Source organism: Heptranchias perlo, chromosome 9, assembly GCF_035084215.1.
Source record: "Heptranchias perlo isolate sHepPer1 chromosome 9, sHepPer1.hap1, whole genome shotgun sequence".
NCBI classification, from domain to species: domain Eukaryota; kingdom Metazoa; phylum Chordata; class Chondrichthyes; order Hexanchiformes; family Hexanchidae; genus Heptranchias; species Heptranchias perlo.
In genome coordinates, this window is record NC_090333.1 from 41,356,881 (window position 1) to 41,370,617 (window position 13,737).

The 13,737-nt window shown below is 40.8% G+C and overlaps 1 protein-coding gene across 1 annotated transcript in view; it reads left to right on the plus strand.

Moving 5' to 3' along the window:
- The window catches only part of stil (STIL centriolar assembly protein), a 49,771-nt gene that overhangs the window by 6,803 nt on the left and 29,231 nt on the right, over positions 1 to 13,737 (plus strand). Inside the window, 7 exon segments of the mRNA XM_067990259.1 lie at positions 1,535 to 1,722; positions 3,223 to 3,470; positions 5,103 to 5,186; positions 6,279 to 6,365; positions 8,571 to 8,721; positions 10,000 to 10,109; positions 12,901 to 13,015. Of these exon segments, the coding sequence (XP_067846360.1) occupies positions 1,535 to 1,722; positions 3,223 to 3,470; positions 5,103 to 5,186; positions 6,279 to 6,365; positions 8,571 to 8,721; positions 10,000 to 10,109; positions 12,901 to 13,015 (983 nt within the window).

Below are 13,737 nucleotides of genomic sequence, written 5' to 3' on the forward strand. Positions count from 1 at the left end.
CCAGTCTCCTAGTGATCAAAGATCCTAGGTGGTGTTCCAGTATTCCCAGAACCATAGGACCCCTCTGTGCTCCTAGACGCTGGGGCACCTTAAAACTGCAATGATCCAATGAGCGCCCCCAATGCTGATAAATCAGTGGCTGTGATACTACTTGGCATAGTGTTCACGTTCTTAAAACTTCCGATTCACCGTGAGATTTGCTCGATAATAAATGTCAAGTCTGCATGGATATTGATAAGTTTGATATTTAGTATCTAAAATCTATCGAGTCAAATCATAACAATTGTTTTTTCCCTGCACTTAATCCTCAACCTAAACACGTTTTTTTGGCAGAAACACAACTATTTAAATGGTTCTTGATGAACGTACTACAGTACCCATACTGAAGTCCCATCAGTTTTGAGGATTGTAGATTTTAAATTTTTGTTTATTCTTCCTAATGGTCATTGAGTCCTTTGCTGTTTGTTGGATCTTGCTGTGTGCAAATTGGTTTTGGGACATTGGAGGATGTGAAAGGTGCTATTAAAGTGCAAGTCTGTCTTTTTTTCTTTGAATTTTTTTGATTTCGCAGAACATGAGAGTTCTAGAATTCAGATTTCGATCCCCTCCCCGACTGCTCACTCAGGCTGAACTTGGCCATGCGCAACCTCAGTCCTGCTCAAGCCTGAGCTGAGACTCAAATCCTGTATCCCATCCATCACGAGACTCTTTCACCTTTGCAATATCCTCATCCTCCTCCCTTATCTCAACCTGTCGCTAAAAACCTTATCCATACTTTTTATACCTCCCAGACCTTACTTTTTCAGCCTCCCTGTCAACCGTCCAAGCTGCATCCCTACATAAATGGCAGCCAGTGCCAAAATTCCACCATCTGTCCTACTTGTTCACCAATACATTAAATTCAAAATCCTTGTCCTCTTTGATGGATCCCTCCACAGCCTAATCCCAACCCGACTACTGTAACCGCCTCCAATCCTCCACCCAAGTCCCATGCCACTCTACCTTCCTGGGTGTTGTGCATGCCCCTCCCTCCGATTTTACCAATTGTAGCAGAGCTTCAGCCATATCAGCCTTACTCTATGGATCCCTCACTTGTGCTGCACTGTTGGAAGCTGATATTTATTACTGCAACCCTGCCCTGTGTAATTCTTTCCATAAACCACTTACTTTGCCTAGTTACCTCCTGCCTTACATCAAAAAGTCTCCTAAAAGCTTTTATTTTTACTTTATTCTCTTCTTTTGTCCACCATCCCCTCCCTATTTATTCACCTTTTCCTGTGTCCACCGTATCACATTGCTGAGTCAAAAATGTTACTTTACATGAGCATGATTTAACACACCAACAATTTGAACTTTGAATTAATTTAATCAAAAATATTGTTATTGAATTACATCTATTTCATTCATAAAATGCCACGTTTAAACAAAAAATGTTTGATTATTTTCTGGGTGTGACTTTATTCAAATAAAAATATAGGATTTTGTGAAAATGTGTAGTTGGTCGAGTAAGTATAACTTGTTTCACTTAATACAGATGAGGAAGGTGTTACATTAACTGTAGATCGCCTTGATCCTGGGCGAGAAGTTGCAGGGCGTTCAGACAAGATCCCTACAGCTCTTCTTCCTGGAGATTTCCTCATTCCTTGTATAGTTGATACTCAAGGACCTGTTTCCAGAGACACCATTGTCCATACGTCAGAGGATTTCAATGCTGCGTTTAAGGTAATTTAATGTGAATGACAACACAACATTGAATTGTAGTTACTCAAGTGTATGCAGGTGTAGGTTTTCCCTGTAGTAGTTCAACATTCCCCTCTCTCTTCCTCCCTCTGTGATCTAATATAATTTTGTCCTGCTTTTGTTAATCTGGCATTAGCTAGCTATATAGCTTTGCAATGCAAGCTTCTACAAGTGTTGGTAGCCTAATTTATTTCAAAACGGTGAGAATAAACTAGCAGGCTTTTTACGTTTGTCATTGTTTCATTTTGTCTTTGATCCAATATGAATTGCCTTTCCTTTTTTTAAGCATACTATATTTGGCTACGGCTATAGGATTTTTGCAATGTGATGTGTAACTTTCAAGTTTACTTTCTTTATAATGGTCTATGCAGAATAAATAAAAATTGTACTTGTCTCTTGCTGTTGTAAGTGCACACCTTTATTTAACTGTGTGAGCTGGCAAAAGAAGGAGGTAAGATTCTGTCAGCTGTGAAGTGAGAGTGCATTGCATGCAGAAAACAAATGAGAATTGTGGTTTGCTTAGCTATCAGAGGCACATGTTGTAAGCCGTCAAATCAGCTATATATTGCTTAGTTCTTGAATAATATAACTGCATGTATTTCCTTATGTGAAGCTGTTTCTGTCTATTAACTCTTGAGTCTGCTACTGGGGCTAGGTAATACTGAGCTAGTGGTTTTTAAAAAAAAAAAAAAATATTTTCAACAACCTGTTCTCCGGATGCTGAATGAATGCTCTGCTAACCCAAGACTAAATCGTTCGAGCATATGAGTAAATCAAGAAAGTTAGCATATAACCTGCAAAAACAAATACAAAATTGAACCATCACATCAATAGGTGCCTGGAAACAACCAATAATATCCCTGCTGCTGGAGATCTGGAGGGAATTCTATGTCACATTGAGATGCCAGAGGGCCTGTCAGTGCGCTCTCCACCATGCCTAAGCTATGATCTCCCAAACTGGGCAAATTGCTTCATTGAGGTCAAATCCTGTCTTCCAGCAGGTTGTTGATGAATTGATCAGTCAAGACGACGACTTCCACTACCTCCAATTCTGTTGCTTCCTCCAGAATCCCATTGTTTTCTGTAAAATCCTGCCCCACTCCTCCTGGGCAGAAGTGTGGCAGACTACTGGAAAATGATGGGTCTGACCATCTCCTTGGACCCAGACCCGTGTTAGTAGAACAGGCTCCTCCCGCCCCCCCCCGCCTTGCAGTTTTCACAACGATGCTGCTGGCAGAAGGAGGATTTCAATGCTGCGTTTAAGGTAATTCCCTCCACTTTTTGAATAAACATTTTTATTCCCACGTTATAGTCTGGAGTCACTGAATTGTAGTGAGCCTAGGAACTGAGGCAATCCTTGTCCAAGAATTTTGAATGAGACAGACTTGCGGCTTTGGACACATACTCTTGTTTCTTGGTATGAATGATAATATAGAAGACAATATGCACTTCTGTTAGTAACTGTGCTTTTTAATTTACCAGATGCTGCACTACTATTGCTGTAGCAGGGAAACCATTGACTCTTCTAGACTTCTCATGATGAGAGGATGCATTACCTGCATTGAAAATGTGGATAATCTGACCCTTGAACTTCACTGGGCAGCTGTTACAGTAGCAATCACCTTTGAAGCCACTCCAATCAATGCAGTTCCCATAATCCCTACAGCTTTGGCAAGAAATTTAACTAGCCCAATAAACATTGCTCAGGTTCAGGGGACATACAAATTCGGGTGAGTTAGACATGAAAAGATAGTAGGAATAAGTTTCTAGAAATGTTATCTTTTATGATGCCTTCTGGACATTTAAACACAGTGCCCAAATTTGTTCTGCAATTGTATCGATATTATGGGTAACTCCTCAAAACTTTTGTTTTTGTACTATTAATCATTAAACATGTCTTATGGTGACACCATAAGAGTTTAAACTTCCCATTTTAACCTACCCAGAGTATGGCATTGTGTTGGTTTTGTACTGCAATTCAGCAAACTACCCTGCAAGTGAAGTGATTATTTCTAATATAATATTGATCAAAAAGTTGTAAATTTATTCTACCCATGCTAAAGATACATTAGTACAATCCTCTGGCTATCCATCCATTTTTGTGTAATTGTAGTTAATTGAGATTGTTAACTATTTGTACCATGCATATGTGGATAGGTTTAATGAAACATTCAGCCAATAATATTCATGCTTGTGACTCCATAAGCAAGTCCATAAGGAAACCCAGAAACTGTTTTTTGGAACTGGCTTGGGAGCCAATCGATAGACACTGTGGAGCAGTGGATACTGCTATCCTTGCACATAGTGCTAACTACTGCAAGGACTGGCCTCCTAATGCAAAACAAGTCCCAAAAATTGATATTGAAAAATATGCAACAATATCCTTCAACATAGGAGATTTTTTAACTGACTTGTTTAATTGTATTTTATAGTTTTGGGGGTGGGAGGAATGGGTCATACTGGATGTACATCTACAATGTCCTTTTAATACTGGGGTTTAGGTTATGACTCTTATTTTTGCTTCCCCAGAATTAGAAAATATTGGGTTTCATAAAAATGAAGGGTAAAATGTAATTTAATTTGACTAAATAAGAGTAAATTGTTTGCAGCAAAGTTGCTGTAACCAAGGCATTATTAATTTGTATTCAAATTTTGTTAAATCGGCTTTACCTTATTTTTCACGATTTGACTACAACCACCAAACTGATGCACCCAATACTGGAGGATGTTACGGCAAGTAATTGTATGAAAGTGCCCTTGGGTCACGTCAGTTAATCTTTTAGAAATGATTTGTTCTATATTCTCCTTTTCCTCTCCCTCCTCCCCGGTAAAACAATGGAGAAATGAAGTGTTTTCACATGACAGCATTGCAATAAAGGATTTACACTTAGCCATTGTTCTTATAGGTGGTTACTGTATTAACAAAAGCAGTTGTAGTTAGGAACTCCTCTGTTGGTTGAAACAATTACCTGGGATTTCCACAGGGGTTCTTCCAATCCCTTCATGGCAAATAAGTGGAATCCCTGAAGAAATGGCATAAACGTCTGAGTGCGTTATTTATTTGGGAATTCCGCTGAAGTTACGGCAGGAGATCGGGAGAACTCCATGGAAGTTCACCCCCGTTGTATAACTATTTCACCCATCAGAATCCCTCAACTTTTACATGTTTGCAACAAATAATTTTCAAGTCTATGCACTTTCATGGCTAGTCTTACAATTTTTAGCACTCATACAATCAAAAGAGAAGATGTTGTGACTTCAGTTTAGAAGGCGAGTACATGGTTATGATGCTTTCTGCTTTGTAAGTCTATTTTATACTGACACGTGGTAAAAATATAACAAACAAATTTGTTTAATTGCAGGTACCTTACAATGGATCAGGCACGCAAGCTTTTATTAATACTTGAATCTGATCCAAAAGTGCTCGCTTTGCCTCTAGTAGGAATGTAAGTACAATATTTATAAAATAATAAAGTATCCAATATTACAGAATTTTTTGAGTTCAACTGGAAATTTTTTTAAAAACAAGGGGACAATGGTGTGAAGTATGAAGTTAGGACATGTTAATTTCAATGCCATGGTAATGAATATTTCAGCAGGAAGTAAAAGTCAAAATTCTAGCAGCAATGTTTATTAACCGAAGGAGTACAAGATTATAAATTATTAATCCCATCAGTAAGACATCCATTATGTTTCTAATTTATATCCAAAACAACACCAAGCTGTGTTAGGACAGATAAGCAATGTTGAGCTCCTGAAATTCTCTAATATTGACTAAGATTAGACTCTACTAAAGCAGATGAGAATTTAAACACTTGGAAGTGGCACCTAAGCTTTTATTTATTACTAGTTGATCTTATGTGGCATTACATATGGGGAGCCAACACAAAATGCTTTTCAGTTCAAGCAAGGTTATAGGGTGACAAGATAATTGAACCAAAGTGGGAGATGGGCTAGTAGGATACTGGGAGGGGAGAGCAGGATAGAGAGGGGGGACGGATAGGGAGGAGGTGGGAAGAGAGGGGACGTGGATGGGATGGGGACTGAGATAGAGGACGGATTAGATGGAAGGGGCAAGGGAGGGTGTTTATTTCGGGGTGGGGGGGACCGGGTTGTGCTTTTTTTTTTGCTTCGGGGTAGGGTGAAAGTTGCAATTTCTGTATCACCAGCTAGTAGGGAGGTAATCTTCAGTGTGAATTGAGCAGTTCAGACCACCATCATTTTGCATTCTACAGCTGGCTGCGGGAGCCTTTTTGATCATTCCTTAATGGGCTGTTCCATTACTTGCTGAGGTCAGGCATCTTGCAATTTTTTTTTAAGGTACTCTACGCTGTAAAAGTGGGTTACTAATTTTTTTTTTCTTTAGATGACCCTATCACATAACGTTATATCATTTTCATAGCGCCCCTACAGGTGCAATACCTTTTGGCATGTTGTGACGACGCAGCATTTTTAATATAAACTTGCAACAGTGACAGAGAAATTATATTTTTAAAGCTTGCTTTTGTAACTTTTATTTCACATTTTTGGTATTCCAGTTGGTTGAGTGGTGCAACCCATGTGCATAGCCCGCAAGTCTGGGCCTGCTGCTTGCGGTATCTGTTCAGTTCTTCAATTCGAGAAAGGTGAGTTTTGATTTTTGAATTTAGAAAGCTATTCTGTAACAGAAGTATATTAAACTTTCATTATAACTGGTCCATAATATGTCCTATCTGTTAAATTAAATACTAGTACTCTCCATTTTTCTATCAAATAATGTAATGCTGTTTTTGATTGTGCTCAATACATATTCTGGCACTACAGGCTACTACTGCCAAAGTAAAATATGTCCAATATCTGACTTTAATTCCTACTATATTTTGCTTTTTAAAAGTTAACAACTTTACGTTTCAATGTTAAATTAGCGCCTTTAACAAAACGGTGCATGGATATAATGAGCTGTTTGGGAGTACTTTGGGGACTTAGCATGGTGCTAGTTTTCAGCAATTCTGGGAGAAGCAAAGAATTAAAATTTGTTTAAACCTTAAGAAATTACAGTAATTTCATTTCCCATATAGAATTCACTAATTTTAGAACATCAAAAAATAAAAGCAAAACATATGGCCCAGCATTCCAAAGCTGCTTTTACATTCTTGGAACATGGGTGGTGCTAGCAAGGTAGCATTTATTGCCAACCCTAGTTGCCCTAACAAGGTGGTGGTGGGCTTTTTTCCTTGATTTATAGCAATTGTTTTTATACTAGAGTGGCTTGCTTGAGGGTATTAAAAGTCAGCTATGTGGCATGGGACTGAAGTCATGTAGTTCAGACTAGGTAGGAATGGCAGGTTAGAATCATACAGCACAGAAGGAGGCCATTCGGCCCATCATGCCTATGCCAGCTCTTTGAAAGAGCTATCCAATTAGTCCCACTCCCCTGCTCATCACCCATCGCCCCGTAAATGTTTCCTTTTCAAGTTTTTATGTCCAATTCCCTTTTGAATCTGCTTCCACCACCCTTTCAGACAGTGCATTCCAGATCATAACAACTAGTCTGTTTATATAAAAAAAAATTCTCCTCATTTCCCCTCTGGCTCATTTGCCAGTTACCTTAAATCTGTGTCCTCTGGTTACTGACTCTCCTGTCAGTGGAAATAGTTTCTTCTTATTTACTCTATCAAAACCCTTCACCTTCTCTGCTCTAAGGAGAACAATACCAGCTTCTCTAGTCTCCCCACATAACTGAGGGCACACACCCTGGTCCCATTCTAGTAAATCTCCTCTGTACCCCCTCCAAGGCCTTGACATCTTTCCTAAAGTGTGATGCCCAGAATTGAAACAATACTCCAGCTGAGGCCTAACTAATGATTTGTAAAGATTTAGCATAACTTCTTTTGCTTTTGTACTCTATGCCTCATTGCTTCCCTGGAGGACATTTGTGAACCACTTGAGTTTTTACAACAATCTGACTGCTTTCATCGTCATTTTTCTGGTGCTAGCCCACAAATGATCAGATTTATCAAGTTCAGTTTCATAGCTTGCCATGGTGGGATTTGAACTCATGACCTCTGGGTTGCTAGTCTCTCTATTTTATCTCACAAACTGAGAGTGATATCCTGAACTTGTTTCACATGGACAAAAGAGGTGTAATTTAATCTGTATTACTGATGGGATTGCAAACCTTCCCTGCGCGCACCTCCCCATCCCGAAAGGCTCAGGAACCTCTTCTTAGGAGTCCCCCCACCATCAACATTCTGGTGGTCACCGTTGATCAAAAGCTGAACTGGCCCAACCCAACGGACACTGGCTATAAGAGCTGGGCAAACGCTGGATAGTTTGCAAAGAATGGTTAACCTCTTAACCGTCCCTCAGAGTCTCTGTCTGCACTATCTACAAGGCATAAGTCAAGCATATGATGGAATACTCACCACCTGCCTGGATTAGTACAGCTGCAATAACACTCCAGAAGCTCAACAGTATCCAGGGCAGGGCAGGGCTGTCCAATTGATTGTTGCTCCTGCTACTGGATAACTTCTCACTCTACCACAGGCACACAATGCCTGAAATATGTACTGCAACAACTCACCAAGGTTACTTTGACAGCATTTCCCTGGCCTGCAACCTTTACCACAGAGAAGGATCATGGGAACACTATATTGTCTCCAAGCTCCCTCCCAATTCACACACAATCCTCACTTGGAAGTAAAATATTAATTAGAAGCATATTTTGTGCTATTCAACAGTGTGGATATGCTGCCTCATTAATTTTATGGCATGCTTAAGTATTTCAGTCTTTATATAATTGAAGAAATTTGTTCCATTTGTAATAACTTCTGTTGGTTTTTTTTTTAAAGAGTTTTCTTGACTGAGCAGAAAAGTTTTCTTCTAGTTCTCTATTCACTTACACACAAGCAGCCTGAATTCTATGAGTGCCGTCCTTGCAGTGAGCACCAGAAACTAGATTTCCAGCTGCTTACTAGTACTGAAGTTTTAAATCTTTATATGGTAAGTACATGGGTCTATTCAAAGAAAGTATTCCACTCTCTAAATTTCTGTAAGTGTTTAAAAACTAAAAAGCCAATTTGGTAATAATAGTTTGCTGCCTAATATGCTTAGCAAGTACCATTTTAAACTAACTCACTGGTGGGGAAACTGACACGATCAGATTGGCTTCCTGTTTTACACACTGCTCAGTTTTACTTTCCATCTCTCCTCCATTGTCCACTCCATGGGCAGAGACAAATTAAAAATTCTTGGGGCCCTGGGCTGCTGCTCTCTGCGTTGGAACTCACAGGCTTCTTGTTCCAATGGCAGGTCCAATGGGGGTTGGGGAGGCTGAGTTCCTCTGGTTGTAACAAATGGACTGCCTGTTGAACATGCCCGAGCAGGGGACCCTTATTTGACTGAAGACCATGGGCATGGGCTCCGTAGGCCATGTGTTAATGCGCCCAGTCCATAGCATTTCTTTTGCTTGGTTCCACACTTAGTTATCCAATTGTATCCAGAGTATCTCTAACAAAGGCTTCTCTTCCCAACCCCACACTGTCACCTCCAGAGATTCCCTAGAGTTCATCCTTGGCCCCCTCCTTTGTCCTCACTTACATGCAGCCTCATAGCAGCATCATCCACAGACATGGAGTTGGCATCCCTGTATACACAGATGACACCCAGCTCTACCACCAAGGCCTCTATGCTGTCAAGCTGTTTGTCCAAGATCCAGTTCTGGACTAGCTGTAACTTTCTCCAGCTGGACACTGGGAAGACTGAAGCCATCATCTTAAGCTCGTAACCAACTCCATCCCTCTCCTTAGCTAGTGACTCAGATGGTTTACAACCTTTGGTGCCCTGTTTGATGATCTTCCTACTTCATATCTTCTGCATCAAAAGGACTACTGACTTCGACTTCTATAACCTTGTCAGCCTCCATCCGCTCTCAGCCGCACCTTCAGCTGTCTAGATCTCGCCTACGTCTTCCCCCTCAACTCGCTCCTTACTCCTCCTTTTAAAGACCCTCCTTAAAATCCACCTCTTCAACATTTTTAGTCACCCCTCTTAATCTTTTTTTGGCTTGGAACCCATTTTTCATCACATCTCTGAAGTGCTTTGTGGTGTTTTTATTGTTAAAGATAGTATATAAATGCAAGTAATTATTCATAATTGTATAAAGGACTCACAAAATGGTGAATTGCTAATGATGTTGAACTGTACAGATAGAATTAACTCTAATTTTTTTGAGTCAAATTTAACTGAGCAGTGAACAGTTTTTTCTCTTTTTTTAAAAAGAACACCGAGTCTTCAGGAAAACCACCAATTGAATTTGAGCTAAGTGATGAAAATAAAAATCCAGAGAGCGATTTCTTTAAGGAGGTGGTTAGCAACATTGTGGACACTTCGTAAGTATTGTTCAACATAGTACACTTCAGATGGAGTTTAGGCTGCAATTTGGAAGGCCATTTCCTGTTGTTTTGTTCATATTAACAAAAAGGGTGTGGGCCTGCAATCTTTCCTATTAATATCCTGCTTCTCTACAATAAATGCTTATCTACCAATCTAACTCTCAATCCTTTGTGTTCTGTTGTGCATTTGGTTTTTTTTTAAACCCGGTGCAGTGTCTTTACTGGTTGGGCACTGTTATGAATTTGGGTCTCTCAGATAGCTACTTGGGTTTAGTAGTGCCATCTGCTCCCTTAAATGGTCCAGTCATTTGCTTCTTATGGAAGTTGACTCTCTGACCTTTATCTAGCACAGTAGAGGGGTCCGAGAATATATCAACGAAGCTCCTCTGTGGTCTAGATACATGCATTCCATCAGTGACTCCAAAGGTGGATCGAGTTAACACAAAGCTGACAACGTTCAGTTTGATTTGTAATCGGCTTTATTCCATAGTAAGGAAAACATACAAAACACGAACTATGATGGGAGACATTTGGTACAATCAGTGACTTCTGTTTTCGTACTATTATATAAATATATATTTTTTAATTCATTCTTGGGATATGGGTGTCGCTTGCAAGGCCAGCATTTATTGCTCATCCCTAGTTGTCCTTGAGAAGGTGGTGATGGTGAGCTGCCTTCTTGAACCACCGTAGTCCATATGGTGAAGGTACTCCCACAGTGGCGATAGATAGGGACTTCCAGGGTTTTGACTCAGCGACTATGAAGGAATGGCGATTTTATGTCCGAGTCGGGATGGTGTGTGACTTGGTGGTAATGGTGTTCCCGTGCGTTTGCTGCCCTTGTCCCTCTAGGTGATAGAAGTCGTGGGTTTGGGAGGTGCTGTAGAAGAAGCCTTGGCGAGTTGTTGCAGTGCATCCTGTAGCTAGCACACACTGCAGCCATGGTACGCTGATTAGTGGAGGGAGTGGATGTTTAAGCCAGTAAATGGGCTGCCAATCAAGTGGAACGCTTTGTGCTGGATGGTGTTGAGCTTCTTGAGTGTTGCAGCTGCACCCATCCAGGCAAGTGGAGAGTATTCCATCACACTCCTGACTAGTGTGTTGTCTGGCGGAAAGGCTTTGTGGGGGTTAGGAGGTGAGCCACTTGCCGCAGAATACCCAGCATCTGACCTGCTGTAGCAGCCACTGCATTTATGTGGCTTGTCCAGTTGAGGTTCTGGTCAATGGTGACCCCCAGGATGTTGATGGTGGGGAATTTGGTGATTGTAATGCCATTGAATGTCAAGAGGAGGTGGTTAGACTCTCTTATTGGACATGGTCATTGCCTGGCACTTGTGTGGTGCAAATTTTACTTGCCACTTATCAGCCCAAACCTGGATGTTGTCCAGATCTTCCTGCATGCTGGCATGGACTACTTCATTATCTGAGGAATTGCTAATGGAATTGAACACTGTGCAATCATCAGCGAACAGCCTCACTTCTGACCTGATGGAGGAAAGGTCATTGATAAAGCAGCTGAAATAATTGGGATGCTGCCCTGAGAAACTCCTACAGTGATGCCTTGGGGCTGAGATGATTGGCTTTCAACAATCATCTTCCTTTGTGATGATATCACTCCAGCCACTGGAGAGTTTTCCCCCTGATTCCCATTGACATCAGTTTTACTAGGGCTCCTTGGTGCCACACTTGGTCGAATGCTGCCTTGATCACTCTCACCTCATCTTGGAATTCGGCTCTTTTTTCCATATTTGGACCAAGGCTGTAAAGAGGTCTGGAGCCAAGTGGTCTTGACGGAACCCAAACTGACCATTAGTGAGCAGGTTATTGGTGAGTAAGTGTCACTTGATAGCAACTGTTGATGACTCCTTCCAACACTTTGCTGAGGATTGAGGGTAGGCTGATAAGACGGTAATTGGCTGGGTTGGATTTGTTCTGCTTTTTGTTGACTGGACATACCTGGGCAATTTTCCACATAGTTAGGTAGATGCCAGTGCTGTAGCTATACTGGAACAGCTCGGCTAGAGGTGCAGCTAGTTCTGGAGCACAAGCCTTCAGCACTACAGCCGGGGTGTTGTCGGGAGCCGTAGCCTTTGCTATGTCCAGTGCACTCAGATGTTTCTTGATCACGTGGAGTAAATCGAATTGGCTGAAGACTGACCTCTGTGATGGTGGGGTCTTCCAGAGGAGGCTGAGAAGGATCATCCACATTACACTTTCACTAGCCCACTTCGGTAGGCCTTTTACTTAACATAAGAACACAAATTCACCCTGACCAGGGCCGAGGTTCTCCTCTTGCAGCCTGTCCTTTTCATGTCTGTCGTGATTTTTCGAAGCCTCTTTCCCTGACCCACAGAAATCGAGAGTTTGTCAACACCAAGGTGCTAGATGTCTTCCGAAATGACCAGACATGGAGGGGGTCTAGGAAAATGTGGCCATTTATGTATGCAGATGAATAGTTTGAATTGGTAAAGAACTTTCAGAAGATAGGAGGCATTCCTGGTCAAAGCTGAGCACTACGTTTTTTTCTTAGGCTGTGTTCGGCGTGCAATTTTTCAGTGTATGTATTATAGTTTCTGCCAAAACTGCAGGTATAATTTAAAAGTATGAGATTCAAACATTTTTTTTTAGGAATTAAATTAAAAAAGTTATTGGACTAGAAGCAGTATGGTGAGTTAGAGTTCAGGGCTAAGCTTGGTGTGAATCCCTGTTTTAGGGAGGTGTACCAGTAGAAATCTTCCACACTATTGTACACATCAGATTTATTCAATTTTTAAACTTTCTTTTGCAGTCTTCAGTGTGGATTGCTTTTGAACAAGATTCCTATTGGTGACAATGACTCTGGTGTGGAGGAAGAGGACCTTTCTCCAAGACCAACACCAAGTCCACATCCTGTTGGCCAAAAGGTTAATTAGTTACTATATGTTTAAAGTAGTGCTGTTAAATACTATTTAAAGTGTATTTTTAAAAAGTGATAACATGGAACATTTTAAATACAAGTATTTGGAGGAGAATTTGATGAGGTTTAGGTAGTCCCGTTTTAAAAGATACAAACATATGCGAAAAGACCACTAACCCACCCAATCCAGTCAATGGCAAAACTTTGCACATTGTTCACCCACCCTGTAGCTAACTCTTAAAGGGCAAAACGAGCCTGTGACCAATTGAAGAAAAATATGGGGTAACTCTTCTTGAGTCCCAAAGACAAACAAGCAAGCTCCAGTTGTCCATGTCTTATCCCAAACACAACTTACTAGCAACACCCCTTATTACTGGAATTGTTCTCTTTTCTCTCGGGAACTTGTTCCTATTAAAGGACTATAGCAACTCTGAGCTTGCCATCCGACGCTTGTGGTCACATAAAATTTAAATAGCAGCACACTTGTTGCAAGACCTTTTTAGCCTATAGTCTTCGACCATTTAGGTATATGGCCCAAGAATATAAATATGTATACAAGGCAGAAGTGTATGGGGATATTTTTGAGACATAGAAACATAGAAAATAGGAGCAGGAGTAGGCCATTTGGCCTTTTGAGTCGGCTTCGCCATTCAATATGGCGATAGGTGATCCTCTACCTCAATACCATATTCCTGCTCTCTTCCCATACCCCTTGATGCCTTTTGTGTC